Source organism: Misgurnus anguillicaudatus, chromosome 8 (genome assembly GCF_027580225.2).
Source record: "Misgurnus anguillicaudatus chromosome 8, ASM2758022v2, whole genome shotgun sequence".
Lineage (NCBI taxonomy): Eukaryota > Metazoa > Chordata > Actinopteri > Cypriniformes > Cobitidae > Misgurnus > Misgurnus anguillicaudatus.
In genome coordinates, this window is record NC_073344.2 from 38,000,681 (window position 1) to 38,028,658 (window position 27,978).

Consider the following 27,978-nt stretch of genomic DNA (forward strand, 5'->3'; position numbering starts at 1 on the left):
TGTGGTTTGTGTTAAGCTCTCCCAAAATAGTTTATAATGTTATTTTGTGCAATCTGTAAAGCCAGAGGTACTCGGTTTCAGCAATCATATTTATTTACAGTATGGACTTATCTGTTTAATACTTTACATATAAAGATCATAAACGTAGCAAAAAAGTAATACAAATTAATTAACTGGAATGTTACAAGTCTTGTGTTACTTTAATATGACACACACTAAACCAAAAACCTAGTTTGCTCTCATGTAATTCACTTTGCATCAGAATCACGTCAGAAAATGTAATGTGTGTGTAAACTATTCCTTCAATTTCAGAGCATTGAGCTGTTTCAATATTAATAATTGAATATGTGTGGTTAGGTAAATAACTCGATAAACAGCTCTGATTTGGTGGCTCCTGGTGGACTACAACCTTATCATTTATAATCACAACCTTATCGCTTATATTAACATGAGTCATCTGCAGGTAATATGCAGTATGTAATGTGCTGTGTGGTGATGCACTTACTAAGAACTGTATTATATTTTGTCTTCTGTTGACATCAGATGGCTGGAAGGCATGGAAGACTAACAATTCAAGAATGCATTATAATTTTACTTGGAAAATTTTGGACAATAAATCAGGCTGACCATAAATCTATGAATAACAGAATTTTGTCACTGAAATGCCTAAACAAGGACACAAAATTGTTAGACCTCATATACCAAGGTGGAGGGTTACACACTTAAATGTATAAAGGTTGTTACCAGTGTATCCAGCTGCATGTTACCACTTTTTACAGTGTTTGTGTTTCAGTATGTATATAGAAAAGCATTTTAAACACTCCATGTTTACACTTTGTAGTTAAATCATGTTACCCAGATTTTCCACAGACTTTTTAAATGTTCTGCAGTTCTCTTCAAATTGCAAAAAAATATATCTTATATATATTTACTGGGCAAACATTCCATTAATTAGTTAATAATCTAATGTAATTAGCCCTGTATGTAATATAGCCCAAGCCTATTACAAAATGCTGCAATACGATAATGTATGAATATAAAATCTGTGCTTTAATATACTGTAGTAGGCCTATTGATGTTAGGTTTTAAAAACGTCTACACATGATTAACAAATTTAAATGACAACATGCTCTATGTAACAAACTGCAAAAACTTTAATAGTTTTGTTGTAAAACAGCGCGTAGCTGCACGGATATTGTTATATTGTTTTTATGACGTGCTTTCGTGACATGTCCCGTTTACTGAAGTGTCATAGATTATACGTCATCGCCATCAGGCTTTTTTCACACGCATGCTCGCTTTGACCTGAAAAAGCGGTAAAGGAGAGATGCTTGAGGCACGCCAGTCAGCACCACGAACCGCGGATAGCGTGCGCGGCTGCATCAATGTGAACGTTGTTTTGATAAACGTTACTTTATTTCAGTTTGTAGTCAACATTACTTATTTTTTTAAGAGAGTTTGTGGTTTGCAGTGCACATTTTCAACAAAAACTCTTTTTTTAGCCTATGCTTTAATAGTTTTGTGACTTTGGAGCACCTGCGCCTTTTTCTTTGGACATTTGAGACCTGCAGCTATGAGACGTGGATTATTGAAGATGCTTGACTCCAGTCGATGAAACGATGTGATTTTCTTTACGCTAATTCATTGCGGAACTTGGGGCATGAGGGTCCTGTGGCTAGACGCGATTCTGTGACTCAGGTGTGAAAAAGCTTAGAAAAAAATTATTTATCTCATGCATTACTCACGCAGACTAACATGTTATTACTAATGCTAAGCAAAGATGTTTTCTAAAGAGGCTAATTTAAGTTATAACGGGACCGATGAGGATCAAGAGTGGAGCGACACACCAGCTGAGCGTTTGTCACGGACGGGGCACAATGTGGTCGCCGTCTTTTTGGGATCTATAATGGTTTTCGGTATCCTGAACAACTTTATCGTTCTCGTTCTCTTTTGTAAATTCAAAACTCTGCGAACTCCCGTGAACATGCTTCTGCTCAACATTAGTGTGAGTGACATGCTCGTGTGTCTGTTCGGCACGACGCTGAGCTTCGCGGCCAGTGTCCGCGGCCGGTGGCTGGTGGGGAGACACGGGTGCATGTGGTACGGCTTCGTCAACTCCTGCTTCGGTGAGTAAAGCAAGACAAACAACAAGGATGCACAGGTAGGACATGCCAATTGAAATTTGACCAAATGATTGTTTTATACGGGGTCCCACTTGAATCCTATAAAGTACAGTAGCCTAGAGATTACAGGCTACAAAGTGCTTATTGTGTAATCTTCATCAACACATTGTACTGTAGGATACTTAAACATTTCACATTGAATTAGTTAGATGTACCTAGATAAATGTATGTCTATAAGTAAAGGTGTTATCCTAAATGTTATTTGCCATCGTGTAAAATTTTACAGTAATTTGTCAAGTTTTAATATAAATATTTTTAATAATAAGATATTGTGCCATTACATTGGCTGTTTTAATTGTGTCACTTTATGAGTTTAGAAAGTGGACCCAACCAAGTAGCACACATGGTGTATAAAACACATTACATATGCTACTGAAATAAATTACAGGAAGATTACAAATTAAATACTTCAGAATTACATATTAGGCCTACTTATAATAAGTAAAAGCAAAATGATTCATTAAAAGATTAAATCAGTTTCACAATGTACAACAAAAGTAACGTTTTTTGAGGGACATACATCCTGACATCATAAGACAAGTCAGTAAATGTGACAACAGAATCAATAACAACAGTGTAGATTAAACTGACACGTAATTTCATGAGACTGGGTACGTCAAATAATAAAACCTATTATTCATGGTCCAGTGCATGTTGAAAAGTAGTGACAGGAAAGAGTAAATGTCTCTCAGTTGAAAATAACTTATAATTATACCATATATTAGATAAAAAAAAAACTTTTTAGTCAGTCTAACCCAAGTTTATGTAAATGTATTAATGTCAATTAATTAATGTCAATGTATGTCAATCCATTCAAATCGGGATGTGAGAAGATGTATAGATGGGATGTTTAGACAGTTTTATCGGAAGCACGTGCGGTGACGTGATTACGCTTCTTTCGGTCTCTGTTTAATAGTTTGACTAGTTGCTAAACTGAACTCTTGAACAAATACCTTGTGGAAAATAACAAATGTATTGGTTTCGTAAAGACGAGGAAAGAATGCGATCATTGATTACTGCTCTTTGACGGAAGGTTTGGCAGCCAATCTGTAGTTAAGATTGTATGCATTATATGTCACAATGGGCACAGAGACAAGACGAAAAACGGATCCAAATGCAGTTAGTGAATTTAATTAAACAGGTTAGTAAACAAACAAAACACGAAAACACTCCGGACACAAGACATCGTAACAAAAACACAATGAACCGTAACAAGGGGTAAAACAGAAAGTGAATATATGTAAACAATGACCAATCAAATTGCAGAGAGAAAACAAGACACATAAGGAAATGAATGAACTAATTGATGAAACCATTGTAACAGATGAGGGGGTGGAAACATGGTCAAACACAGGGAAACAATGACACTAATGAAACAATGTAAACAAAGATGAAACCGACAGTGCAAAGACAAGTAATGAAATAACAATACACTAACCAATAAACAAGACATAATCCAACCCAGAAAAAATACAAAATAACACACAGACAAACCCTGACATTATATAGGACACATTTTACACAGTAACATTAGCTAAGTGTAGTTTTTGATACGCTTTAGCTATGATTTGAACTAAAGTAATCTACATATTGTTTGTTAATTGGTTGTTATCAGAAATAAACTCTAAAAGGACTTTGTTATTATTGATTCTTAGCGGAGTATACCTGGGGCCTATACCATGAAGGTAGCTGAACAAACTTGGGGTTACAGGATTGGTTTTGAGTTGACAAAACCAAACCGATGCAATCAGGCTTTAGTGGTCCCATGAAGCGGCTTATCAACTTTCTCTGTCAACTCAGGCTTTGCGCTATAGGCTATGATTACTCCACCCGTGCGTGCACATAAAAGAGTGACGTCGGTACCGAACAACCAATCGGAATAGAAAATAGAGAGAGCATGTACGAGCAGTGTATTTTTTTTTAGCGGAGGAGCATGAGCTAATTATACAAAATTATGAAGATTATAAAAATGTATTTCAAGAGTGAAATAATACTGCCTCTGCTCTTTTTAATATAACATGTACATTAACATGTACTTTATTGTATAATTTATTTAGGTAGGCTACCCAAAGTGAAACATGCTTTTTTAAGTTAATTTACATTGTTAAATTTGTTAATACTCTTACAGGGAATTTTATAAAAGCCCTCTTTTAAAGACATGGTCAGGAAATGTCCGTGGAACCCTATGAAGCTGTTAATGTAGGCTTTCTTACAGGTGCGAGGACCACCTTGCGCATGGTTCAACAAACCGTGTTTTCCCCACCGACCGCATACAAGTATGTAACACTTGCAAAAAAGCGAAACGCAATACACATCATTTACGGTACAGTAAGGGCACGGATTTAATGTGATACATTTCTTATGTGAGGCAAGACGTTTGCAAAGATAATAGATTCCTTCCGTGGGAAATCTAGATATTTCAAACAAATGACTGGGCAAGGGAAAACTAAAAACTCTCTCTACGAAGTGCTCTTCTAACAATTTAGCGGAGACCCCTGAGACTTCTTTCTGCTTTGGATGTTTAAGATTAAGACCCTCACCCTCCTTTTCTTTTTTTTCTAAATGTGGTACACGGAAACAGTGATTGTTGAATATGCCTTAATGTTTGTATTTTAATATGTTCTAGTGCTGCACAATTAATCGCATCGCAATCGCGATGTCAGCCTGTGCAATTATATGACAGCAAAATGTTGCAATTATATTAAATAAATACATGTGTGGACTTGTTAACACAAACTTTCTGATAACACTTTGATGATTTTCCTTGCTGTTTAAAAAAAGAAAGAAAAACGAACAAAAAAGGCAGTGCAAATGTGGCATGCACGTGTGTGGCGTGCGTCGTCACTTGTGTGTGCGCAGCGCGGAAATACCAGAGCGAAGATGGATGCAGAGGAGATTGACAGTGATCTGGTAGCTAAAAAAAACTCTACGTCTGTTGTATGGCAGTATTTTGGATTTAGGATTACTGACACTGAGCAGTTGCTACATCATGTGGCAATACGAAAACATTTCTAGTTTTACAAATACACATTTTAGCATTGTCACTAAACTGTGTGTGGATTTTCCTTAAAACCCATCAAGTTGACTCATGATACCATTTATTATAATCGTTATCGCACATCGCAATATTAGCATGAATAACCGCAATGGGAAAAATTACCCAAATCGTGCAGCCCTAATATGTTCAATAAAAAAATACAAATAAATAAAATTTGCGCGGAGACGCTAGTAGTTACGTCACCTATATATTTTGTTGCTAGCAGCTGATTGGTCAAACTGCAGTCTCAGATCTCGAATACAGAACATAACCTGCCCCGGGGCAGGTTAGCCGTGCAGCGTAAGATACCATGGCGACGAACACTGATTAAAGCCGTGCTACTTTCATGGTACCTAAAACCCAGGGGTGGCGCAAACTGTTCTTAAACTTGCCTGGCTATCCACTTAAACCGGCTTCATGGTATAGGCCCCTGAAGTAACATGTGTTCCACAAAAGCCGTTTGTTTATGTTGTTACTGCTGAAACCGTCTATACAGCCAAAAAGGTTCAGATACAGTATGGTTATTTTCACAAATCATTTGAAAGAAAAACTATTTTTTGTTTCATTTTTCAGGAAACCCCATCCCCACATAAGTGATTCTCTGAGAATATTTGAAGAGTTTGGTTCCCAAACGCAATAAATCCATTTTGACAAATTTTGGTAAAAACATGTTTTCTATACCAAGAAAGTGACAAGATGAATTCAAATCCATAACTTGATTTTCAAAGATTTATTATAAAAACAAATTATTTTTTCCACAAAATGCAATAAATCCATAACAGTTTTTGTTTCAAAATGCTAGAAATCTATTAAATTAATGTATAAATGTGCATTCATCTTTGCCATTTTATATTCATTAAGTTGAACAGTTGTACACACTGACTAAAAAAATAAACATTAATGGCATTAATCAAAACACTTATTTTGTCATATTAAGAACACTGTCATTGCTGCGGTTATACTCGACGTCATGGTTAGCATTTTTCACAGCGATCAGCTGGAAAATGTTTTGGTCCTGCTTGATTTTCGTTGACTTTGAGTAAAATAATGGAAAGTTTTTTATAAGATCCCCTGGGGTCAATGTGTTCGCATGAGAAACTTGATGCTTTCGGGAGATAAGCACCAGTCTCCCGAGTGCTTAACGTAAATTATTAGATGCTGATGCCGTTTCTTTCCCGTCACAGAAAACCATCACAGGTTTATCAATGCCATTAAAGTATTGTTTTGTTTTGTTTGTTGATCACGAAGTACAAAGTAGATGAGGAAATCTAGGATTCCATGTACTCAACGCGGCGCTATTGTTTGTTTACATTGCGTGGAATGGTGGGCTGTAATTTCTGGAGTGGATTTATTGCGTTCTGTAAAAAAGGAGGAGTGGCGTTTATCGCATTTTGGGAAAAAAAGGGAGAAAAGATGACAGAATAACACGCCGGATATTGGACTTTGTGTAAAATTAAGAATTTCCTTTTAAATACTGACCTGATATAATACTGCTTTTGGCAGTAACTCATTTTTTTCACAAATGGCTTTTATCACGTTGGAACCAAACTCTTCATTTCCACTTTAGAATGATAATAATTACAGTTTCTCAGCACAACACCCATTTGTATTATACATTGCTTACCAGGACTTCCATTTTATAATAATAATAGTGACAGAGCACAGAAGATCTATTTGATTTCCAGAACGGTGTAATTATTTTCTCCTTCTGGTGGAAAGTTTGAATGTTCTCCTGTCACAAAGACACTTGGCAAATTTTTCCAGTCCTGTAAAAAAAGTTCCTGGCCAGAAACTAATTTCGACAAACATAACTCAAACACTTTCTATTTTGTACCAATCAGAAATAATATATGTTATTATTTCTGATTGGTTAAATATATTGCTGTTTTGACACAAACACATTTAAAATCAGAATGCTTGTAGCCTTTTATCTTTATTGTTTACTTCATTAGCATTTTACTTGATTATTTCACAAAAATCACCCTGTCAGCACGGTAGTTTTGTATGTTGAATCAGAGTTGTTGTATGTTGATTGAGAGAAGCCCTTGCATGGATTGGCATGATCTTTAAGCAGTCCTCAATTTTTCACTTGTTTAAGTCTGTTTTTATTGTACATTTAAAAATTACTTAATTTTACATTTACATTAACAAACATTTACTTTAAAAAACATTAGATTACTCGATAATGAAAATAACTGATAGTGACAGACTTACTTTGTTAATACAGTTTAAAAGGCCAGTGTGGCATGTTTAGGTACAATCCACAGTAATTCCACAACAGATATTGACATTTGACATTTTAAAAGGTCTTGCATTATAATTCTTTTTTGGTTAAATTTTCACTCTTTGAGTCTGAGTATTGTTGCTCAACCTCTCTAAAGTTAAAGGTTATGGACTGCTGCCCTGACATTCTCCTCTAAATAATTTGAAACATTTTTGAATGTATTTTTCCCAAGGCATCCAGGCCACAAAGCAAACTCAAATCATAATGCACCTTCCACCGTGCTTGTAGGATGAGGTTTTGGTGTGCAGTGCACTCTCCTTCCACAGTGTTGTTCACAAGTTCGAATTTACATCTAATCTGATTGCGAAAGTAAGCATATTTTGGCGCGCTGTCCTGGGGGAGGGCTCCAGATCCAGAGTGAAGCCTACACTCCCCATCCCTAAAGTGGGATAAAAACTGTTTAGAGGGCGGAGTTGGGGTGGTGGAGGGATGTCAGAAAACGATCTATATTGGACATGTTATATATACCAAGTATGCTGTTCTGAGTGCATAATGTTATAACCAGAAAAGCAGTATTGTAAAGCCTCTTTCAAGTCAGCTGAAGAAGTTTTCTTATAAATGAGCATTTCTTTTTATAAGACCCTTAATGGATTATGCCAACAAACGTGTATTTCTAAATTGCCTAAGGGCCGGTATTAAGCGGATTTGAAGCGTATAATATGTGCCAAGAGCAGTCGGTTAATATCATTATCTCATTTGACGGAGGTTATAGACTTTTAAACTACATCCTGTGCTGCATCCTTGTCACTTTTCGGAGATTTTTGCCGTTTTGATAGTGTTTTGATCATGTTACATTACTTTTATTCTGGCGGCAGCTGGTGCTGCAGTCAGCATAGTCGCAGACGTCATCAGCGTCTGGGCGCGCTCACGAGCTCTCTGCTGTTGCTGGCTTGCTGCTGTATTTTGCTATCTGAACAATTAAAACGTCCAAGAAACGCTCACAACATTTCCAAACCCCAGTACGGTAATGTGCAGTTAACCTCCTCTGTGTAGAAAATGTATGGTTTTAAATGTGACCGGTTATATTAGTAGAGATTCATCTTCTTGGCACAACGCCAAAGTTCGCCAGAGTTCACGCGGGGGCGGAATCTCACATGCTCACATATGAGGTAAAATTTAATGCAAAAATCCGTTCCTCTAATAATTTTATCTAAACATATTTTTTAAAATCATTATTGAACATTAAAATCAATCACGTGGCTATAGCTTATATCATTTTCGTTGTTTATATACTTTATGGGTTTAAAATTACATTAATTTTATATGATAATGCAGTTGTTGTGCAAAATGCATTAATGACACAATTAAACAAGCCATTAAGACTTAAATAAATAAAACATGCCGTTTCAGATGTAAATATGATGCAAATGTGTCATTATTCCGATTGAATAGTATTTGATATTAAAGTTAGTCATCACTTTTATTTTGGAGATTTTTGCATGAAAGCAGGGGTTTTCAGATTGTTAGAAATGTAAGTGCCATGGAAAAGACTGAAAGCTCTATAATATTTCGTTTGATGTCTGTGTATGCACAAATTTCTGTGAGCTGTTGACACTGTGCCCCCTTAAAAAAATTGTTGCATGACGCCCCTGACGATGATAATTAGAAATGGGAGAAATGCCAGTGTTTGATCTCAAATCTTCAGACTCACTGTGCAGAGCTTCCACAACTAAGTCACACACCCCATTTTTTTATAAACCAGTGGCAACAGCAATTTAAATAATGTTAAGTTGAATTATCAATTCAAACTACAAGTAATATATTTATTTAGCTTTAACACCGGTGAAAGGTATTTTACTGTGAAATGAGGTGCAGTTATGCTGCACTAATATTAAAGGAATAGTCAACCCTTTTGCCATTTTAAACTATGTTATTACCTCAACCTAGACAAATTAATACATACCTATCTTTTTTCAATGCGTGCACTGTACAGCGCGTTGTGAATGTGTTAGCATTTAGCCTAGCCCCATTCATTCCTATGGTACCAAAAAAAAGTTTTATTTTGTGGCACCATACTTACTGGTATAACTCCTGATGTAACAGTCTTTAAATAGGGAAAACACGGAAGTGTTTGGTGGCTTCCCTGTTTGGTACCATAGGAATGAATGGGGCTGGGCTAAATGCTAACACATTCACGACGCGCTGTACAGTGCACGCATTGAAAAAAGATAGATATGTATTGATTCGTGGGTTGAGGTAATAACATTGTTTAATATGGCAAAAGGGTAGATAGACTATTCATTTAAACTACAGTAAATTACTCTTTGCACCAATTAAGGAAAATATATTGACTTAATAACTTAACATTATAACTTACCATTAAACTTATATATAGATAATGGTTTTAAGCATACTCAGAAGATGTGATTCACTGTTAATGTGGGGTGCATGGCTGTTATGATAATAGGATACCCCGTGCTATGAGAGGGATTGTTTATTCACTTTAGTAAATTAAAGCCAAAAAATATTCATCAAGTTGTCTACTCTATTTATAATGACAGAGATATTACATTTAATGTATTTTTATGAGGCATTTTTAATTTCTGGAAATATGTAATACAAAATATGACAAATAATGCAAAATTAGATTTTTTTTTATTTTGCACTCTTCTGCTATCGCGAACAACTGGAGGGACTGACTGGCAGGCAACATCTAACTCCACATTGTAAAATCAGTATTTTGTCTTTGGTAAGCCCTCGTAAACTAATAAATGTGACCATTTAGTGCATTAGATATGCTGTGTTCACTGCCAAGACGGACACAAATATGGCAGCAGGCATGGCGGAAGAGATGAATAGTTTGTTATGTTAATCGATTTTTCAAGTTTTTTTTATTTTGTACCTTTTATATAACTTAATAACTTTCAGGATTTTATTTACAGCTCATTTGCATTTAAAGGAGTAGTCCATTTTCTTAAAAGAAAAATCCAGATAATCTACTCAGCACCATGTCACCCAAAATGTTGATGTCTTTCTTTGTGAGGATGTTAAACTGTGACATCTACAGGTTTTCAAACATGGACCAACATGAGTATTTCATGTCTTGTCGTGATACTGGGTTGGTCCAGAAGAAATTGTGTTTTTTGAGGTAAACATTGCAGGATTTTTCTCATTTTAATGGACTTTAATGGACACCAACACTTAACACTTAACTCAACAGATAACAGTTTTTTTCAACGGAGCTTCAAAGGACCACAAACAATCCCAAACGAGGCACAAGGGTCCCACCCAGCAAAACGATTGTCATTTTTGACAATAAAAATAAATATACACTTTTAAACCACAATTTCTCATCTAGGTCCGGCCCTGAAAGCGGCAGCGTTAGGGCTGCAGCTATCGATTATTTTTTAATCGATTAATCTAGCACTGAATCGATCGATTAATCGGATAAAAATTGTGTGTTTTTAAACAACCAAAATAAATAGTGCATAACGAAAATGACATGGCTGGTTCAAGCATTTGGCTTTTATTTCTAAAAAAAAAACAGAGGTATTGACATTTGGCTCCAAAAAATAAGCCTATTTATTTAAATTTTTACCTATTAGTGTGGCAGTGCCAACAAGCACTTTAATTTATTAATATGCACAACAGGTTTCATGCTGTAATCTAGCCCTGACATCAAAGTAAATATCTGGTTTATGTACATTTCTTCACCTGCAGCATTTACTATTAGGCTACTAACAAATAATATCTACTTTCTGGGGTGAGCCTATTTGCTATGGTAACAACCTGTGTGTGTGCGCGCACGTGCACCTGTGTTTGTGTGTGTGCACGTGTTCTGTGCGTGAGGAAGAGTGACACCCCAGTCAGACTTTCAGTTGCTTCATTGCAGTTTGGTACGGCAGAAATACACACATTCATTTTCAATAGAACGCTGCATTTGGTTTGCAGCACTTGCATTGCGGTACATTTTAGGTGAAGAATCCGTTCGAAAAATCACAACATTACGTCCCGCTGTATACAGTGAATGCATGCAGCTGAAATTATTGTTGCATGGCACATGCGTGTGTGTGTGTGTGAAGGGGTTCTTTTAAGCTATACTCTCTTGCAGTTCAACGTGAATAAGTTTACTACTTAAAAACATCAAAGCTAAACATCATATCTAGTCAAACCGCATAACAACATCGCTACAAATACAGTATGGGATTAAAATCAGTGAAAGCTACGTTACCTTGTTTCATCGATGTTTGTTGAAACAGCAGTGGATGTTTTCGGTTCAGATGCTGAATGTAATTTAATGATCCCAAACTTTAGACATTCTCTGCCGTTTATGGACATCTTTGCTCTCCGCCATCGCGCCAACTAAATTCAAAATGTATCACGTGCTATGATGTGCTTCCTGAAAATTGAACAACGGTACGTGTGAATCAGATCACGCGCATACTCGCATAGTGCGCGTCATAGGAATTTAACGAGGCTTTGAGGCAGAATTTTTGTCTCAAGGAATTTTTTTAATCGAGTTAATCGAGTAACTCGATGAATCGTTTCAGCCCTAGTCAGCGTAACCTCACGCAATACGTCATGATCTTTGATCCTATGTGGAATGATCTTTGTGTCAGTTTATTGTTTACAATGGTCCGCAAATGTGCGTTTTATATATGTAACACGTGAACTCCCTACGTCACTACGCATTTACGTTAGGTCGCACTGGACCGAAAAGTTGTGGTTTAAAAGTGCATATTTTTTATTTTTCTTTTCAAAAATGACAATCGTTTCCCTAGATAAGACCCTTATGCCTCGTTTGGGATCGTTTATAGTCCTTTGATATTCCGTTGAAAAAAACTGTTACGTGTTGAGTTAAGTGTTAAGTGTTGATGTCCATTAAAGTCCATTAAAATGAGAAAAATCCTGCAATGTTTTCATCAAAAAACATAATTTCTTCTCGACTGAACAAGGAAAGACATCAACATTTTGGATGACATGGCGGTGAGTTGTCTGGATTTTTCTTTTGGGAAAATGGACTGCTCCTTTCACTGTAAAAAATTTGCTGTAATTATGCAGCTGGTTGCCAGTAACTTACTGTAGAAGATAAAGACTAAAAATGTTTCATGTTCATTTAACTTTGAACAAACTGTTGCCAGTAAATAACATACATGTAAAATCTACAGTAAGTTACTGGCAGCTAGTTGCCAGTAATACCCAGTAATACTGTAATTTCTACAGAAATTTTTTACAGTGCACACAATGGCACATTTTGTAAACACATAAAAAGTGGCAATTTTAACATGCTATATTTTGAGCTAAAACTTAACTTTCACACTCTGGGGACACGGAAGACTTATTTTACATCTTGTTAACTGGGTCAATAGGAGACCTTTAAATTAGCCAAAGTTACATATACTATATTTTGTACACTAAGTCAATCCAAAGAAGCCCTGCTTTATTCACCCTAAATACGGTTCAATACTATGGAAAGGCATAGGTTGCATTTCACTCCATGACATGAATTAAACGAGTGGGGAAAGTGCTTCAGTCTGGTGTCATTCTCCACTTTTAGATGTGATTTTGGCACTGGTTTAAAAAGTTGGGAATTTTAGCTGAGCATCTGCATGTTGTTTTGAAGCATCCCAATTTTAAGGACTGAGTGAAGTTCTTTTTTACAGACTCAATTACTGTATTTTGATTATACAGAACAGTTTGTGTAGATACATTTTAGCATGGTTGAAATAAGACCCTGTCACATTGCTTTGAACAGTACACAAAGCTTTGTAAAGTGGAAAATTCAATATACTGTAACAATGCATAAAGTGCCCCCTTTCAAATGACACTGTTGAAGTTGTGCCTTCTTTTTCTGTTAAGTACAACATCATTGTGATTCTGTTTCTATTGGGCGATTATGTGGAGCTGAAGGATACTCTTTAGCATCTCACTTTGCTCAAGAATACATTCAATGTAACAATATTTGTCAGCCCTTCTCATACATAGCATTTTTTTATACACAGTGGCAAGTTAGACAGTACAAGATTATGTCAACAAACTCAAAGATTGACATATTTTCCCAGATTCTTTATAACCACAAGCCTGCATTTATAAATGCATTTGAATTTCTAAATGTAGAAAAATCTGTTTTGACGTGATTGCAAACTACCTCTTGAAATGGCCTTGGTCAAAATATTCCCACATGCTCCCTTTAAATAGCATTAGAGAGAAAACAACTACACTCCCTGATAAAAGTCTTGTCGCTTATCTATTTTGTAGAAACACCTGCTATTAACCTGACTTTTAATAAATATTGGTGTTAGAAATAGCTCATATGAAAAGCTAAAACCCTCCCAAATGATGTTTAATTCACTGAAATAAATTAGTTTTACTGAATTTTTTTATCCTTTAATCAAGACAGAAAGGTCAAATTTTGGCAATACAAAATTTTTTTCGCCGACACAGAAATTGAACAAATTTACTGCAAATACAAAAATATGTCAGCAAATTAAGTAGTGGTTCTGTGGGATCCAAATTTAATATCTTGTATGACTTCCATGAGATTCAAGGACTGCATCCATGCGGTTTGGCAAGGATTCATACAATGTATTGATGAAGTCATCAGGAACTTGCATGCCTCCCAGACTTCATCAATATTCTTTGGTTTCGTCTTCCATGCTTCCTCTTTCATCCTACCCAACATATGCTCAATGATGTTCATGTCTGGTGACTGGGCTGGCCAATCCTGGAGCATCTTGATCTTCTTCGCCTTGAGGAACTTTGATGTGGAGATGGAAGTACCATCCTGCTGCAGAATTTGGCCTCTTTTATGGTTGGGAATATAAGAGGTAGCTAAGATTTCTTGGTATTTTAGGATGTTGATGTTGCCTTCCACCCTGCAGATCTCTCGCACACCCCCATACTGGATGTAACCAGACCATGATTTTTCCACCATCAAATTTCACTGTTTTCTGGGTGAATCTCGGATCCATACGGGCTCAAGTAGGTCTCCTGCAATATTTGAGGCAACTGTGGTGTAATTCATCTGAAAAATCAACCTTCTGCTTTTCCAACGTCCATCGTTTTAGCAGGCTGTGGGCCTTGGCAAATGCCATACGGTTTTTCGATTGTCTTTTGTTTAGTGCAGGCTTCTGCACTAAACTTCTGGGCACTGACATCACATGGAGGCCATTTCGAAACAAAATTCGACAAACTGTTCTGAATGACATGGGTCGGGGACTTCAGGTGACCAGGTCTCGTGGCACTCTGCTGCAGTGGAAAATGGGCTGGCCTTGGATTTTCAAGGCAACAAACGGTCCTCTCGAGCAGTTGTCTTGCGGGGTCTGCCTGACCTGGGCTTGTCAAAAACGTCTCCAGTCTCAAAACTTCAATAATCAAAACTAGTCTCAGGGTGAATCTTAGGCATGTTTGCAGAGGTCTAGTTGCAGTTGATGTGAAGGTCTAGTGTACTGGGGTTCTTTTTATACACACCGGAGACCTAATTGATCCATTATTAGTCACAGATGAAGCTCATATGACAATGCAACAACACTTTGCAAAAATTGACTCATTGGGCTTTACCAAGCTGTGAATATTAGAATACTTTTTGACAGTTTCGTTTTGCACTAAAACATTATTACAAAAGCTGTTGGGATTAAAATGAGCCATTTCTTGAAAAGAAGTCTTGATTAGAAATATATTTTAGCGGCATTTCAGGTCAATTTGTACACAAGCGACAAGACTTTTGTCAGGGAGTGTATAGGCATTTTTATTGATATATAATTTTAGCTACAAATTGGGCTGTGGTTACCCCTGCTTTTTTAAACTGTGCTGTTTCTTGATATAGTCCTTTCTTATTTGTTGTTTCTTAAATCATACCATTGCTTAGACATTAATTGGTTCTCTGGGGATCCAATGCAAAAAAAATCTGATTACATTTTATTCCCTGGCTCTTAACATGTTAACAAATGTATGTTTTTTTTATTTATTTACTTGATGTACATTGCCATTATTGTGAAGATAAATAAATTATAAACTAAATCTCTAATCAGGTGATTGCTTATTTGCTGCACATTACTTTCAAAGTAATTTATGAATTAATAAGAAATAAGAATAAGAATTAGGGCCATATTTTAAGCGCATTGTCTAAAGCGCACGGACTAAACGAGCATGTCCGATTCCACTTTTGCTAATTTGACGGGAAAAATTGTTTGTGCGCCAAGCGCACGGCCTAAAAGGGTTATTCTTGTAATGAGTAATGGGTGTGTTTTGGGCGTAACATGTAATAAACCAATGAGAGTCTCAGCTCTCATCCCCTAAAAGCTAGTTGCGCTTGCGCCATGCCTATTTCCTATTTAGATGGTGGAATTTGTAAACTGAAAAACTAAAGCCCGGGATACACTGCACGATAATTGGCTGTCCCAGACGAAAGATTGCCATCGTGAAACTATCGTCGCGATTTCTGTGATCGTGGCTCTCCATCTGTGGTCCTATGTCGTACAGTGAGAGAGGTTCAAAGACGGCCGTTTTCCCGGTCTTGCGTCCAAAGATAGTCTACGATAGTTTTCTGGCAGTGTCAGAAATTCGACATGATCACCGCACAGTGTGTTTGCTGCTACGACATGCGCGCCGGTATTTGTTTACCACGAGCGCATGCTGGTGACGTTGCGCAACGTGTGACGCTGCCGCCGAAGCTTCCGTGTCATCATCGTACAGTCTACATGCCTCTCGTATCTGAGTTTAAACAATACATGTCGCACAGTGTGATAAGGTAATGATCTTATAAGAGGACAAAAATCGTGCAGTGTATTCCGGGCTTAAGTGGAGCAAGTGTCATGATCTCGTGCTCTCCTGTCTTAAGTCTTGACCCCGCCCCCTTGTTAATGATTCATTAGTTTACACCCTTCACCTGTGTGTCCTCGTTCCCTAGTTTAGCTCTCCCCTATTTAATGCCATTGTGTCTGATGTCTCATGCCGGATCGTTTTGTGTCTTTTGACACTGTCGTGTGAGTCATGTCTTGTCTTACCCTGTTTAGTTTATGTTTTGATTCATGTCTTTGTTTACCCCCTCGAGGGTGTTTCTGTTATAAAATAAAAGTCTTTTGTTCAAGAGCTGTCTGCATTTGGGTTCTGTCCTCCCCTCACATAACAGGAAGAAGACCACCCAGTTTAAGAATAATTGTATTGTTTTCATTTGCCTTGAAGCTGTTATTTTTTGTATTAAAACATTTAAAAGCAGTTTTCTTTCAGACATGGAAGTAAAATTAGCAGGCTTCTAATTGCTGTAAATGAATGGATAGCCTACATGATATGTGTTATCTCAAAAAATAATTTACAAATATGCCAGAAAAGGTTTGTACTCTAAAAATACTTTATTTGTAACAAACAAGAGATAAAGAATTTAGAAACGTGTGGAGAGCCTTTTCAGCACTCGGACAGAGCAGTGAGTGCTTTGAAAAGCATTACTTAAAAACAGTTCTCATCTCATCATATCCACAGTAGAGCCCTGCAAGCCCGTTGGGGCCCGACAGGCTAAGCCCATTTGGGCCGGGCTCGGGCTTATTTAGCGTCTCTCCTCATTGTGTGTGTGTGTTTGCGTTGAGAGCGTGCATCCGAGAGAGAGAGCACGCATCAAAGGGCACGCGCATCAGAGACAGCTTAAAAGTGATTGATATTGGTCTCGGGTCGGGTTCGGGCTGAAAAAATTGCAGGCATTGTTGGGCTGGGGTCGGGTAGGGCTTGAACACCACAGGCCAGGGCTGGGTTAGGGCTGGAGTTTTTGGCCCGTGCAGGACTCTAATTCAAACGTACAAAGTCATCATATACAATAAATCCATGGGGTAGCATATATATATTTTTTAATATATACATTTAATTTGCTTACCAGGCTACAGGTGATGCAGCTCTTTAAGCCCTCTATTGTCTCATAATTGGTCCTCATTTATGTCCAAGAAACTCTTGGACATAATCTTTTACATTTTAATCCTTTTAAAGCGTTTGCTGCTGCCCATCCATGTGATAAGCAAGGCGCATTGTCGTCCCGTTTATAGGCGCATATTACTAACGCACGTATAAAATAACAAAAACAATACTGTGCCATTGACTTTGGATTTTTGACCAGGTTTTAGTTGGTCAATGGCGTAGTCTATTTTAGTTGCCTCAAAATAGCAACGCGCCAACAATGCGCCTGAACACACCTCGTTTTCAGACCATAATGCCTATGGGCGCAAAATTGGGTGCAAATGCATTTGCTATTTAAACAATGTGACGCTAAATGTGAAAATGATCATTGTGCCAGGTTGAAAGTAGCAAAAGACACATGCGTCGTGCATTGTGCTGCATTTCGCTGAGTGTATGATAGAGCACTTCAATAAGCCATTTTTAATATAATTTTTCAAGTTTAGAAGAACATTGCACAATGAAAACACAGATACAAAATATACTCCTAACTCTCATTTAATCATAGCTCTGTTGTTTAACCATATGAACCCACACACATTAATCTCTCTCTCCATTTCTTCACAGGTATTGTATCGTTGATCTCTCTGGCGATCCTTTCGTACGATCGCTACAGTACTTTAACGGTTTACAACAAGGCGGCTCCAGATTACAGTAAACCATTGTTGGCTGTTGGAGGCTCCTGGCTCTACTCTCTGTTTTGGACAGTTCCTCCCCTGTTGGGATGGAGTAGCTATGGACTCGAAGGTGCAGGCACCAGCTGTTCGGTCACATGGACAGCTAACACACCACAATCGCGTTCCTATATCATCTGTCTCTTCATTTTCTGTTTGGGAATCCCTGTGCTGGTCATGGTGTACTGTTACAGTCGGCTCATGTGTGCTGTCAAACAGGTAAATCAGCCACAAAATCTCAAATCACAGTAATGATATCTATTCAACTTTAATCTTGGGTTTATAGAATGACACAACAAGAGGATAAGGATTAATTGGTGAGCCAGTCCTAAAGTAAGATCTCTTTGTATTTGACTGAAGTGCTTTTCCAATCCTCTTAAAAAAATCTAATTAGATGCAAGTTTTAAATGGAAAGTGGAAACTTTTTTTTCTGGAATGCAATTTCTAAGATGCTAAAAATAAGAAAAACAGTTATATTGTACTTGACAGTACACGGGTCACAAAAAGGAAAGATGTTAGAGATCAAAATAAAAATGTATACATTTGTTACCAATATGTACCAATACCTTTGAGGTACTAATATGAACTCTTTAGGTAGCTGTACTTTTTGAAAGGGTACGCCCCCAGTGACAGGTAGGGAAAATTTTTTGGCCATTTTTTCACAAAAATGCAAAATTAGAAATTTCATGCAATCTGCCAGTATGCCCAGGAACAAATTATATCACTAAACCTGATTAGTCATCTTATCCAAATGACAGAGTTCCTCTTAAGTGAATCAGAAGTCTTTTGGGATTTGTGTAGACTGTTTTCAAGTCATCTACTGGTGTAAACAGAATATACTGAGCCAGTCAAGCAACTTGATTTTCTTTTTTTTTTGGAACCACTTCATTGTTTCCTTGGCCTTGTGTTTGGGATCATTGTCTGGCTGAAATGTCCACCCTCTATTCATTTTCAGCTTTCAGGCAGATGGCAGCAGATTTTTATCCAGAATGTCCAGGTTCATTTCTCCATTCATCCTGCCTTCAATAATATGAAGTCTGCCAGTACCCCTTGCTGAAAAGCAGCCCCAAACCATGATGCTTCCACCCCCAAACTTAAAGGAATATTCAATTTTCTTAAAAGAAAAATCCAGATAATTTACTCACCACCATGTCATCCAAAATGTTGATGTCTTTCTTTGTTCAGTCGAGAAGAAATTATGTTTTTTGAGGAAAACATTGCAGGATTTTTCTTATTTTAATGGACTTTAATAGACACCAACAATTAATACTTATCTAGCGAAAGATTGTCATTTTTGACAATAAAAATAACAAATATACACTTTTAAAGCACAACTTCTCGTCTAGATCCTGTCGTGATACGCCAGCGTGACCCCACGCAATACGTCATGACGTCAAGGGTCACAGATGACGAACTTGAAACTCCGCCCCAGTGTTTACAAGTGTGTTGAAAGAGGACCATTCCTACGTTGTTGTATGTCAACTAATACTAATTAATGTCTTTGTGTCAGTTCATTGTTTACAATGGTCCGCAAATGTGCGTTTTATATATGTAACACGTGACCTCCCTACGTCACTACGAATTAACTTTAGGTCTCGCTGGACTTGATCTAGACGAGAAGTTGTGCTTTGTGGGTGTATATTTGTTGTTTTTCTTGTCAAAAATGACAATTGTTTTGCTAGATAAGACCCTTGTGCCTCGTTTGGGATTGTTTGTGGTCCTTTGAAACTCCGTTGAAAAAACATGTTATGTGTTGAGTTAAGTGTTAAGTGTTGGTGTCCATTAAAGTCCATTAAAATGAGAAAAATCCTGGACTGTTTTCCTCAAAAAACATATTTCTTCTCGACTGAACAAAGAAAGACATCAACATTTTGGATGACATGGTGGTGAGTAAATTATCTGGATTTTTCTTTTAAGAAAGTGGACTATTCCTTTAACTGTTGGTATGGTGTTCTTGGGGTGGTGGGCAGTGCCATTTCTTCACCAACATGGTGTGTACTTTTGGTAAATTTTGCATTCATCTGACCATACTATAGTCTCCCAATAATCCACAGGCTTCTCCAAATGGTCTTTTGCAAACTTTAACCAAGCCTCAACATGCTTTTTGTTCAGCAGTGGAGTCTTGCGTGGTGAGTGTGCATGGATGCCATGGCAGTTCAGTGCATTGCTTATAGTTTTCTTTGAAACAACAGTACCTGCTGATGCAAGGTCTTCCTGAAGTTCTGCCCGAGTGGTTCTTGGCTCTTGGAGAACTCTCCTGATTATTCTTTGGACTCCAGGGATCTTACGTGGAGCACCTGATTGTGGCCGGTTTATGGTGAAGTGATGCTCTTTCCATTTCCTGATAATGACCCCCACAGTGCTCACAGGAACATTCAGCATTCTGGAAATGCGCCTATAACCATTCCCATCAAAATGCTTGTCAACAATAAGATTACGAAGATCTTGAGAGAGTTCTTTGCTTGTACCCATCATGAAGTCTTTCCTGTGTGCCTCATGTGTAATGAGAAGCTTTTATAGGCAATCAATTAGGACTAAAGCAGCTGATATCAATTAGTACTGATAGGGGACAGGGTCTCTCTTTAAATACTGACAGATTGCAGGTGAACTCCTGGCTTTTTAATGCAATTTTGCACCTTGTTCTCTTTATGTGTTCAATACTTATTCCCTGTCATTTCACTTGATTTATTATGACTCAACTTGTATACTTAAATGTTCTGATTTCTTTGTATGAATTCAATATTTGGCATGAAGGCTACATCTGGGGGAAATTTTGTGTAAATAGCTCACTTAGAAATCTTACTGATAAAAATGATGATCTGTCAAATACTTTTTTTCCTCGCTGTATATCTTAATGTGAATGTTCTCCACAGGTTGGGCGCATCAGGAAGACGGCAGCACGGCGGAGGGAGTACCACATTTTATTTATGGTCATCACCACAGTTGTGTGCTACCTCTTGTGTTGGATGCCTTATGGGGTAGTTGCTATGATGGCTACGTTTGGACGTCCTGGTATCATCACACCCATCGCAAGCGTGGTGCCTTCCCTTCTTGCAAAAAGCAGCACAGTCATCAACCCTCTCATTTACATTCTTATGAACAAACAGGTTAGATATCAACTTCTTCATTAGCACTGAATTATGAGATATGTAATATTATGAATTACTGCACACAAACACTAAGAATTAATAACCACACTGATGCAAAAAAAGGAACATTGCTTCCACAGATAACATGAAAAACAATTCACCAGCAAATAGAAATAAAATGGTCAGGTACAAAATTGATTGTAAGAAATGATAAAAAATAACACTAAACTGCATTTGATATATAATAATAGCAGATTTTATTGCCACCGCTTAAAACAGCACTTTATCAAGTTCATCAATAAAAAAGATTGTAGTTTTTAAAAAACATGTGCCACATTTTGTGCTTAAATAACAGGAAGCAGATAAAACAGGTCTGACAATGCACAATACAAAAAACTAACATAAATAAAAAAAATCCTTAAAAGATTAAACCTTTTATACATTTATAAAATATCTAGTCTAAACATGTAAAACAAATGTAATATTCTAATGCACTAACTTTTTGAATTACATTGTTGATACAGTTAAAATACCACTAGGGTTATAGGCACTAGGCAAAATATTTTCAATCTTATCAATAAGAAGTGCAAACATTTTATCACATTATGAAAACAGCAAAGATTGATATCTTGCAAGCAGCAATCCCAATGATTTGTATGTGTATCATTATAAACCATTTTAAATGTAATCCTGTCCCGTTTTAATTTAACAAAATATGTCTTGAATAAAATAATTAATTTTATTAAATTTATAAAATTTTCTATTTTTAAATATTTTTTTAAAATTAAACCAATAATACAATAAGAAAATAATAATCAACATCAGATAAAAATACTTATATTAAAACAGTGGGTTTATTAAGCATATTTACTAAATGTTTAAATTATGGATTTATTAACCACTTTTGTTATTATTATTATTATTATTCACTGAATTAATAATACAAATATTAAAGAGCTAAACAGTAACGGAATCACTGAATCAGTGAGCTCAACACAAAAAAACAATACAAATCAGTCCTATTCGTAATTAAATCACTAACTACGTATAGATGTGTATATCAATAATGTGATTATTTCCAATAAACTTAATCGCAGTAAAATGTTTACATGACTCCAGCAATCCTCTTTACTCCTGCCAACATGCTATTATCCGCTAATAATTGTGGTTGTTATTCACAAAGCCCACATATACAGTAGGTGAACTCACATATACCGCCCTACAAAGGCTAAGTGCAGTAACTACGTAAACACTGAAAACGAGAAACATGTCCTTAAAGTTTTTTACACCAGCCAGTCAAACATTTTACTGCAATTTTAGCACACAAGTTTCTCTGAAATGGGACAAAATTGAACCAGGAGACTTTGTCACAAGACACAACAGATCTCACAAAGCCCATTTTAACCCTTAACTCAATTTTGCCCAAATGCGTAGTTACTGCCCTTTGGTTTTGTAGGGCAGTATAGGTGTGTTACTGGCCACTGTTTTCATTTAAGTTAAATGACACACACGTTCCTATGGACGTATTAAAGACAGACGTGATGAAGGCAAAATATTATGACAATGCCTGTAACGGTTTATACACTGCTGTCATGCTGTAGCTGATCATTTTATCACTTAAAACTTATCTTTAAGCACCATAATAGGATATGTAAAAGTTTTTCATGTGACAATAATTTCGACATGCTTTAAAACTGCTTGAATGTAATTCCCTTACAGTACGTGGATCTATGAATATGCGATTTAGTCTCTGGCTCTACTCAAAGGCACAGTTTGGACCATAGATATGAATATGCAAATTAGTCCCCACCTCCACCCTTTTGTACACTTAAATAAATGCTAATTTTGGTAGTTTCAAACACATAACTGCCAAGTCTGGTTTCACATTGCATACGTAAACTGCGCCTTTGCAGCACTAACTGCTGTTACACACTTCACATGAGTTCAGCACATGTGAGTTCAAATGTGATGATGTGATTGGTTACATAACACACCAAGGCGATTTAAAACCGCAGGAACGAGATGTCTTTGGAAAACTCAAATATTATGGATAAAATGAAGAGTTTGATTCCAAAACGCGATAAACGGCATTTAAAAAAAATGAGTTACTGCCAAAATCAGTATTGTATCAGGTCAATATTTAAAAGCAAAATCCAATCTTCCCGTGTTATTCTGTTATCTTTTCTCCCCTTTTCCCAAAACAATGAACGCCACTCCTCCTTTTCTGCAGAATGCAATAAATCCGCTCCACAAATTACAGCGCACCATTTCACGCATTGTAAACAAACAATGGCGGCGCGTTGAGTACACAGAATCCTAGTTTTCCGCATTCACTTTGTTTTCTGTGACGGGAAAGAAACGTAAGCCATCGACATCTAATAATTTACGCGAGAGGCACTCGGGAGCTGGTTGCTTGTTCTCCCGACAGCATCAAGCTTCTGTCATGCTAACACATTGACCCCAGGGGATCTTATGAAAAACTTTACATTATTTTACTCAAAGTCAACAAAAATCGAGCAGGACCAAAACATTTTACAGCTGATCACTGTGAAAAATGTTAAACGACGACGTCCCAAGTACAACCGCAGCAAAGACAGTGTTCTTAATATGACAAAGTAAGTGTTTTGATTAATGCCATTAATGTTTATTTTTTAATCAGTGTATACCACTAGTCAACTAAATGAATATAACATGGCAAAGATGAATGCACATTTATATATTGATCCAATAGATTTATAGCATTTTGAGAAATTTTTTTTCGTTTTTATAATAAATCTTTGAAAATCAAGTTATGGATTTGAATTTTTCATTTTTTATAATTTAAAGATGCAATGTGAAAGTTTGTAACAGAAAATAGTGGTTTTCATCTTGTCACTTTCTTGGTATAGAAAACACGTTTTTACCGAAATTGTTAAAAATGGATTTATTGCGTTTTGGGACCAAACTCTTCAAATATTCAGCAATGGTGGTGAATGATGAATACACTACATAGAAATATAAACAACAATAAAAACTTTTTTACCACAGTGGAATTTTCATGTAAATTGCATTATTTTAACCAAAGTATTGTGTTTACACAAGATGATTGACAAGATTTCCAAAATCTCATTATAATTGCATTGTTAGGGTGCATGTAAACGTAGTCATTGAGACTGATTCAAATAAATCACATACAAATCAGATAACACCTTTCTCATACTTACCTGGAGAAATAAACTATGAGCGTCTTGGGACACACACATTCGGTATAGTTTGAGGCAGTCAACAGTCATTATTGCTGATTCTTAATAGCTTAAAACCATAGGAAAATGTAAAGGCCCCTGCCAGGCCCCCTTCTCATCAGGGCAAACGCGAGGAGTGACCGTGTCTGCCAAATATATTTGGTAGAATTCGTTATTTGTTTAAAACCATTATCCATAACATTCCAAATAAAATATTCAGTTTTGGACACATCCCTACTGTATTTAAGAATAGTGTAAATCACGTTGGACAGGTGATCTCAGAGAAACCTGTCAATGTGACCTTTCCCTTTATCCTGAGGTCGTTTTCAGAAGCTGTGCTCATGCGCTTGGTGAGCAGTTTCTCGTAAAGCAGAGGGTGGTACGCCCCAAAGGTGCAGGCCGATTCGATGACGGGCTCATGATAATGGCACCGATCCGTTCGTCTTATAGAGGGGATGTACTCGTACACATCGACTTGTTCACATAGATTCATCATCACAGCAATACCTGTCAAACACAGACATACACAATCAAAACAGATCTGTTCAGTGCTGATCCGATTTGACATTGCAAGGATCCACGCTTGGCCAGCTGTGGGTACTGCCGTCAAAGTTGGCTACTTCTGTGAAGTGTTGTATTTTTGTAGAAGACTGAGACTTCTGCCCGCAGGCTGTCAACATACAGAGCCTAACAGCACCCTGCCAAGATCAAATAGAAATTGCCTCACAGCATACATGCCCACATGCAGGGGACACACACATCAAAGGGCTGGTGGTGCTAGCACGCAAGTGTGAAGACCAATCAAGTGGCTAAAGTGCCAACAAAATGTACAAACATCACGACTTTAAAAGCCATTAAAAGCATTAAGGAAAATATAATTAAAGACTTATTCACAGTCGTCCCATAAATGGCAACTTATGGTGTGTACATCCGGAAGTCCTATTTGTTGACCGCATACGCCATTCAGTTAAAAATTGCTGCTTGAACATACCTGAGCTGTTACAATAATAATAAAATAAAATAAAAATGGACTAACACAAAAAATACACATGTATGCTTTACATCTGCCAAATATATAGACTTTTTATGATGCATATTAGGACTTCAAAAGTACATATTGGCAGTTCAAAGATACATATTTGTACCTAAATGGTACATATTAGGACCTTTTATATACTTCCCAGTGACAGCTTTATATTTGACTTCATGTGTTCTCTCTGATCGGATAGCTTTAACAATCTCATTTGTTAAAACTGTTCCATTTACATTTGGCCACATAAATGCGTCTTGTGAAAACCGAAAATGTGTCTACTACTCCCGCGCAAAATGCAAATACACCATTCTACACCATTACTTCGCCTTAAAAATTTAAGATGATAAGTTTATGCAAGAAAGGCAGCACTTACTGTTTGTTGTACTGTATGTTGGGCCGGGCACGTGTGTCTCCTTGCTCGCCATGAGCTGGAGCGCACAGTACAGAGCAGCAGGAGAGTGACGTCGCAATGATTTAACGTACAGGCCCATGACGGGGAAAAGCGTTCATACAACTCTCTCTCAAAGTTTTATTTCTTTTTGTAATATCATTGGAGTTTGACATTGGAGTTTTTGTATTGGTTCTAGAAACTTTTTACCCGCTCTCGTCGCTCCATAAAGCATAAGCGTGTCATCTTTTTTTGTTTACATCTTTGATGGCTAACTTCCAGGTGACACGCTTACGTTTGGGAGGAGTAAAACACTGACATGTGGATTTCCTCTACCCCTGCTGTTTTTTTTTATTTTTTCTCCGCCCTGTCTATGAGGCGCCGAACTCTGCATGCAACAGTGCGTGAGAGAGACTGAGTGTGTTCACTCCGCTCCGCGCTTAACTGAAGTTTTTCTTAAAAAAAAAAAATTAAACATCTCTGCGCCACGCGACACAACGAATTGATAATGAAATTCGTTGCCAACTCCTTTAGTAATCGATTTTTATCGATTTAATCGATTCGTTGTTGCAGCCCTAATTAAAACTGCCACTTTGTAGGTGTGAGCAAAAATGTGATGTTTTGGGTGTGTCCTTTAAATGCAAATGAGCTGATCTCTGCACTAAATGGCAGTGCTGTAGTTGGATCGTGCAGATTAAGGGGCGGTATTATCCCCTTCTGACATCACAAGGGAAGCTTAATTTTAATGACCTATTTTTTCACATGCTTGCAGAAAATGGTTTATCAAAAATAAGTTACTGGGTTGTTCTTTTCCACATTATCTAGGTTGATAGAAGTACTGGGGACACAATTATAGCACTGCATGAAAAAATTTGAATTTCATGATATGTCCCCTTTAAGAGGACCATATATAATACACTGTGGTCTTTAAAAGAAATGATTAATGCCTTTGGTTTTGTTTTACCTTTGAGAAATAAAAAAAAAGCTAATTTCATGTGTTGTTTTGCAGTTTTACAAGTGTTTCCTCATCCTGTTTCACTGCAAACACGGCTTTCTAGAGAATGGACAGACCTCTATGCCTTCAAAAACTACCGTCATCCAGCTCAACCGTAGGGTTTATAGCAACACAGTGGCTGGCAACGCACCCTCCTCTGTTCGCCTCAACCAAAATGAATGCAGCAACTCTGTTTCAGACTGAACCATTCCACCCGAAATCACACCTTGATGTTCCCGTGACGTCATAAAGTAATTTCCCAAATTATAATGTGTAAAAATCCATCTGTGAACTGTAACATTATGTGATGACTAACTGTAGCCTAAATTGTGATACACGTCTAGCCCATTATTAGTCAGTATTTGCGTGATCCTAGTGGTTCCTGAATGTGTGCATCCTTGTTGATATAAGTGCATAGTGCAAAAAGTCACTGGTAGCTTGTAAATATGGATATTTCAGGATTATGTGCAGGTGCATGACGTGAATGTTTCTTGGTGTGCTTACAAACCATTAAAGACTTAAGCCACGTTTGAATGATACTGTAAGTGTGCATTATAGAAAAAAACTGTTTAAGACATTGTGCTCAAGAATAGTAAAATCCTGTTTTGTGTTTTCTTTCACCCTTGTTATTAATCTCCTCCCCTTGGCTGCTGGGAATGACGGATGGTAAAGTGTATCATCAATCACATCACAAATGTCTTGCTTCAAAGTAATCTGATGTCAAAGTGGTCCAGTGATCCGGGACAGTACCTCTAAAAATGGTTACCAAAGCTGTAATGGGGCGTTAAGTGTAGTGCACAGTTGCTCAAATAACCCCACTCAAAACCACTGAAAGACCTAAATAAAGATGTATCAGGGTTCCCACACCTTAGTTAACTTTCCAGGTCCAATACCCTCAAATTCAAGGACTAAATGTGGGGACACATTTCAAGTGAGAGTATGGTTACATCATGTTACCTTTAAAGATACATTGTTACAGTTCCCTTCGAGGGAAGTATATCGCTATCTGAAATATTGCGAAAGACGGCGTAACAGAGACGCAAGAATATGGCAATGGAGACGCAACGTCTCGTTCCCTTCTCAGGGAAAAACAGTTACATACCCGAGATGTTTTCATGTGTCAAACACAACTATGCAAAAAAGCATTTTGGTATGAATCAACATTTGCATACAGAAGATATAAGCATTTAAAGCGACAG

The 27,978-nt window shown here is 37.1% G+C and overlaps 2 protein-coding genes across 6 annotated transcripts in view; one reads left to right on the forward strand and one right to left on the reverse strand.

Moving 5' to 3' along the window:
• Nucleotides 1–1,257: 1,257 nt before the first annotated feature.
• tmtops2a (teleost multiple tissue opsin 2a) lies at nucleotides 1,258–27,354 on the forward strand. The gene is made up of 4 exons (XM_055214228.2): nucleotides 1,258–2,126; nucleotides 17,948–18,273; nucleotides 20,928–21,161; nucleotides 26,795–27,354. Exons 1-4 carry the CDS (start codon nucleotides 1,781–1,783, stop codon nucleotides 26,981–26,983), a joined length of 1,095 nt encoding a protein of 364 aa, XP_055070203.2. The 5' UTR covers nucleotides 1,258–1,780; the 3' UTR covers nucleotides 26,984–27,354.
• st6gal2b (ST6 beta-galactosamide alpha-2,6-sialyltranferase 2b) overlaps nucleotides 21,220–27,978 on the reverse strand; it is a 48,303-nt gene continuing 41,544 nt past the window's right edge. For 3 of the 5 annotated variants that reach the window (XM_055214225.2, XM_055214224.2, XM_073870872.1), the window contains exon 6: nucleotides 21,220–24,871. In XM_055214225.2, coding sequence (XP_055070200.2) covers nucleotides 24,624–24,871 — 248 coding nt within the window. In that variant the 3' untranslated portion in view covers nucleotides 21,220–24,623. The remainder of the gene's footprint in view (nucleotides 24,872–27,978) is intronic. The other 2 variants (XM_055214223.2, XM_055214222.2) reach the window with 1 other exon arrangement.